Source organism: Oryctolagus cuniculus, chromosome 10 (assembly GCF_964237555.1).
Source record: "Oryctolagus cuniculus chromosome 10, mOryCun1.1, whole genome shotgun sequence".
Taxonomy (NCBI): Eukaryota; Metazoa; Chordata; class Mammalia; order Lagomorpha; family Leporidae; genus Oryctolagus; species Oryctolagus cuniculus.
This window is the reverse complement of record NC_091441.1, coordinates 71,986,635-71,992,086: the sequence shown is the minus strand read 5'-3', so window position 1 is coordinate 71,992,086 and position 5,452 is coordinate 71,986,635. Positions and strand designations below refer to the sequence as shown.

Sequence of the window (5,452 nt, the reverse complement as noted above, 5' to 3'; positions counted from 1 at the left end):
CATTCCAGCTTCCTGCTAATGTGCACTCTGATAAACAGCAAGTAATGGCTCAAGTAGCTGCATCCCTACCACCTATGGTGGAAGACCTGGGTGGAATTCATTGCTCCTGACTTCAGTCTGACTCAGCCCCAGCGGTTATTGCAATTTCAGGTATGAACCAGTGATGGGAGATCTCTGCTTCAATTTTTGTCTCTCTACCTTTCACATATTCATGTGCCATGTATGTATATACATACATACACGTATATATATACATACATACATACATACGCACACACACACACATACACACACGTAATCTCCAGACTTTTCTGCTAAGCCATAAACCTGAACATTTACCTTCTTTCTGAATGAATTGTATTTGGAGTTTTTGCCAACACCTGAAATTCATCCTGTCCTCAATTTAGACCATTTGTTCTAAATCCTCTTCTTGTCCCTGAATCCCCTCTTGCAAAAGCTAATACCAGGGTCAGCACTGTGGCATAATGGGTAAAGCTGCTGCCTGTAGTATTTGCATCCCATACTGGTGCCAGTTCGAGTCCTGGCTGCTCCACTTTGGATCCAGTTCCCTTCTGTGGCCTGGGAAAGCAGAAGATGGCCCAAGTCCTTGGGACCTTGTACCCACACAGGAGACCGGGAAGAAGCTCCTGGCTCCTGGCTTCTGGCTTCGGATCGGCCCAACTCTGGTCATTGCAGCCATTTAGGGAATGAACCAGCAGATGGAAGACCTCTCTGTAACTCTGACTTTCAAATAAATAAATCTTTAAAAAAAGAGCTAATACCATCCTTTCTTCCTGTCATTTTTTGTCAGATTTTCCTCCAATCTACCCCCCACCTGCTATAATTAATTGATCACTAAGTTCCATGAATTCATTTCCATAACAGCTTTTTGGTTCTTGAACTTATACCAGAAACTCTCCCTTTCCCCTACTTATTCCCACTCCCCACCTATGTTCTTGATTTCCTGACATTTTCCTCCTACTGATCATTTAAAGTAAACCTCCAACCCTGTTAACAATTTTTTAAGAACTTCGCAAAATTAAAATCTGGTTCATTGTTGGATAATATTGTTTCACACATATATCAAACAGGCCCAAAACAAACAACAACAAAAAAAGAAAAAAAAAGGAAGAAAAAATAAACTTTTACTTAAGCCTTTGTTTTAAGATGTATTTATTTATTTTGAAAGTTAGAGCTGTGGAGAGAGAGAGAGAGCAAGCTTCCATCTGTTGGTTCAATCACCAGATGTCCTCAATGGCTAGGCAGAGTGCTGGGCCAGGCAGGCATTGCAGGCAGCAGCTAAAGACAGGCCAGCCCCTATCTTTAACCTTTAAACCATCTCTTACTGACTTTTAGTACAGGTAAGTACATATGCAGAAAGGATACCGGAAGGCTCAGGAAAAGATTTTGTTCTTGTTGTTCATGCATTTTGCTTTTAAAGATTTTTTTTTTCCTCTTTTGAAATTCTAATGAACATGGTCACACCACAGGTAAATTCAGAAGTAGGGCAGAGAATGCTTGAAAGGCTGGTTGGTCATCTTGAGATCATTAAAATGGATGATTCTTATCAATATGTACAACAGTATAAAATGTAAATAAAAGCCACAAATTTTCCTTTGTAGAGTACTTTTAAGGAAAAAAATATAAATAAATAGTGCCTGGGAGTTCTGGCTTTTCCCCATTGCACTGTTCAGATTCACAATGTAGCTTGGTTGGGTGGCCAGACATGCGGTGTCGTCTGAAGGGGGCACTGCCCGTGGTGGGCGGGCAGACCTTCTGTTCCTAGGTGGCCACGTGAGCATCCCTAATAGGAGGGATGGCACCTTGATTATCTAAATTCTCCACAATGGCCTTCTGCTCTGTTAAGACCTTGGTGGTGAACTTGGAGCTGGTGTCCAGGCTGTGTTTGAATGGGGCATGCTAGTGACCCAATACAGTGGATTAGAAGAAGGCAAGAGTCCTTGACTCTGTCCATAGAGCTGGAGTTTGCACGGTGGGGGAGGCGCCGAGGTGGCCAAGGCCAGCGGGAAGCCAAAGGGGCAAGAACAACGCAAGTGGCTTTTTGGAGGAGGCAGTCACTCTGACATCCTTCCTTAAAAATCTCTTAATTGGGGTCAGAGCATGGCTAACTAGGTTAATCCTCCACCTGCAGCACCACCGGCATCCCATATGGGCACCGGGTTCTAGTCCCAATTGCTCCTCTTCTAGTCCAGCTCTCTGCTGCGGCCCCAGAAGGCAGTGGAGGATGGCGAAAGTGCTTGGGCACCTGCACCCGCATGGAAGACCAGGAAGAAGCACCTAACGCCTGGCGTAGCTCCGGCCGTGGCAGCCATTTGGGGGGTGAGGCAATGGAAGGAAGACCTTTCTCTCTCTCTCTCTCTCACTGCCTAACTCTATCTGTCAAATAAAAAAAAAAATCTCTTAACTACTTCCTCCAGCTTTCAGGGAAATGTTTGTGCTTTTCAGTTTAGCACAGAGATTGTGTCACATCTCACATCAAAACCAGTCTTGGAGATGCTAGCATTGTGGTGCAGTGGGTTAAGATGTTACTTGGGAAGCCAGCATCCCATATCAAAGCATAAGTTCCAGTCTCGTCTTCCCAGCTTCCAATCCAGCTTCCTGCTAATGTACCTGGAAAAGCAATGGAACATGACCCAATGGTTTGGGCACCTACAGCCAAATGGGAGACCAAGGTGAAGTTGCAAGCTCCTGGATTTAGCCTGGCCTTTGTGGCCAATTGGGGAGTAAATCAGCAGATGGAAGATGTCTCTTTCTCTGCCTCTCCTTCTCTTTGTGTTGCTCTGCCTTTCAAATACATCCATACGTATATATATCTTTTATAAAAAAAAAAACTAGGAAAATCTTTGTGGCTTGCATGTTTATTTTCTAGATTTGACATTAAAAGTTAGAAACCATTAAGAAATATTGGAACCTATACACTGCTGCTGTAGAGATCCCATAAAGTCAGGATCCACTTACCCAAGACATAGCAAGCTAATCACTGACACCAGATTTTACAAGCAGTTGGGCAGCTAATGCTTAGTTCCCAAGCTCCCCAGTGGAGTAAGGGCAGTGAATCCTCTGAAGCTGGGGTTGAACAATGCATGAACAACTTTTCTGTGGGTCACTGATTGTTCCACAGTGCTTGTGGCCTTCCTCGGACTGATTAGCAATAGGTTGACCAGGTATTCTTTTGATGATGCTGTGAAAGCAAAGTGGGCTCTAGCCTGTTTAGGGTCTATTGGTATTTTTTTATTGCTATTGTTTTTTTTTGGGGGGGGGAGCAAATACTTTTTAATGGGTTATTTATCTTTTTTACAAATACACTGGAGGATCATGCAATGCTGCCTGCATTGGATGCAATCCTAGGCCACAAGTCTGCACACTCCTTTGCAACTGGTCCAGTGATGGCAGAACCTTTCATCTCGCCTTTATTGTTTACTATGACTTCTGCGTTATCTTCAAAATAAAGAAACACGCCATCTTTTCTCCGGTAGGACTTTCGTTGTCGAATCACCACTGCTGGATGGACCTTCTTCCTGAGCTCCAGTTTGCCTTTCTTGACCGTGGCCATCACCATGTCACCCACGCCAGCGGCGGGAAGTCTGTTCAGCCGTCCCTTGATCCCCTTCACAGAGATGATATACAGATTTTTGGCTCCCGTGTTGTCGGCGCAGTTGATCACGGCGCCTACCGGAAGACCCAGGGAAATCTGAAATTTCGCGCCGGAGGACCCGCCACGTCCTCGCTTCGACATCTTGAACGCCGGAAAGGCACTTTTTATTGCTATTGTTAAATTTTATTTAAGTTATACAAGTTTCATGTATTTCTACATACAGATTTAGGAACACAGTAGTATTTCCCCCACCACACCCTCCCTCCCATCCAGGCTCCAACCCTTATTCTTTGTCCCTCTCACATTCAACCTCTTAATATTTACAAAGATCTATTTTCAGTTTATTTAATGATCATATAGTTAACGCTACACTAAGTAAAAGAGTTCAACAAATGGTATGAAAAAAAAAAAAAAAAACACTGTTCTTCAACAGAAGAGAAAAGGGCTGTAAACAACCACTGAATTTCATAATGTCCATTTCACACCTAAATGCTGTATTTTAGATACTCTATTAGTTACATCAGATCAGGGAAAACATGGTTACTGTCCTTTTGGGACTGATCTTTCACTAAGTATAATGGTTTACAGTTTTGTTCATCTTGTTGCAAAAGACAGGATCTCATTTTTTTTTAAGCTGAGTAGTACTCCGTAGTGTATATATGCACCATAATTTCTTTATCCAGTCAACAGTTAATGGACATCTAGGTTGATTCCATATCTTAGCTATTGTGAATTGTACTGCAATGAATGTAGGGGAACAGATAACACTTGCAGATGTTAATTTCTTTGGCTTGGGTAAATTCCCAGGGAGTGAGATGGCTGGATCATATGGTAGGTCTATATTCAGATTTCTGAGGTATCTCCATTTCTGAGGTATCTTCCTCAGTGGTTCACCACCTTCCATTCTCACCAACAGTGTGCCAGGGTGCCTTTTCCTCAAATCCTTGCCAGCATTTGTCATTTGTTGATTTTTGTATGAAAGCCAGTCTAACTGGAGTGAAGTGAAACCTCATTATGGTTTTGATTAACATTTCCCTGATAGCAAGTGATCCTGAGCTTTTTTCCCAAGTTTCTGTTGACCATTTGAATTGTTCCTCTTGAAAAATACCTTTCAGGTTCTTTGCTCATTTCTTAACTGGATTATTTGTTTTGTAGTTGTTGAAGTTCTTGAGTGCTTTAAAGATTCTGTATGTTAACTCTTTGTCAGTGTGTATTTTGCAAATATTTTCTCAAATTCTGTTGGTTGCCTCTTCACTTTCCTGAGTGTTTCTTTTGCAATGCAGAGCTTTTCAATTTGATGCAATCCCATTTGTCAATTTTGGCTTTGATTACCTGTGCTTCTGGGGTCTTTTCCAAGAAGATTTTGACAACTCAATGTCTTTCAGAGTTTCTCCAATGTTCTCCAGTAATTCGATAATATTGGGTCATAGAGTTAAGTCTTTAATCCATTTTAAGTGGATTTTTGTGTAAGGTTTAAGATATGGGTCTAGTTTCACATTTCTGCATGTGGAGATTCAGTTTCCCCAGCATCATTGGTTGAAGAGACTATCCTTACTCCAAGGTTTGATTTTAACTCCTTTGTCAAAGATAAGTTGTTTGTAGATGTCTGGATTGACCTCTGGAGTTTCTATTCTCCAGAATAGAACCTGGTCTACATGTCTGTTTTTGTGCCAGTACCAAGCTGTTATGATTATTACTCCCCTGTTGTATGTCTTGAAATCAGATATTATGATGCCCCTGGCTTTGTTTTTGCTATATAAGATTACATTAACTATTCAGGGTCTCATGTATTCCCATATGAATTTTAGCATCATTTTTTCTTGATTTGCAAAGAAT

At 41.9% G+C, this 5,452-nt stretch overlaps 1 protein-coding gene across 1 annotated transcript; it reads right to left on the bottom strand.

The window, feature by feature from the left end:
• Positions 1-3,241: 3,241 nt before the first annotated feature.
• On the bottom strand, positions 3,242-3,776 carry LOC100341783 (large ribosomal subunit protein uL14). Its single transcript, XM_002713539.4, has one exon. It carries the CDS (start codon positions 3,755-3,757, stop codon positions 3,335-3,337), a length of 423 nt encoding a protein of 140 aa, XP_002713585.1. The 5' UTR covers positions 3,758-3,776; the 3' UTR covers positions 3,242-3,334.
• Positions 3,777-5,452: the final 1,676 nt, after the last annotated feature.

What these genes read in the sequence shown, in the direction of transcription:
- LOC100341783 (XM_002713539.4), bottom strand. Translation starts at nt 3,757, where the DNA reads ATGTCGAAGCGAGGACGTGGCGGGTCCTCCGGCGCGAAATTTCAGATT.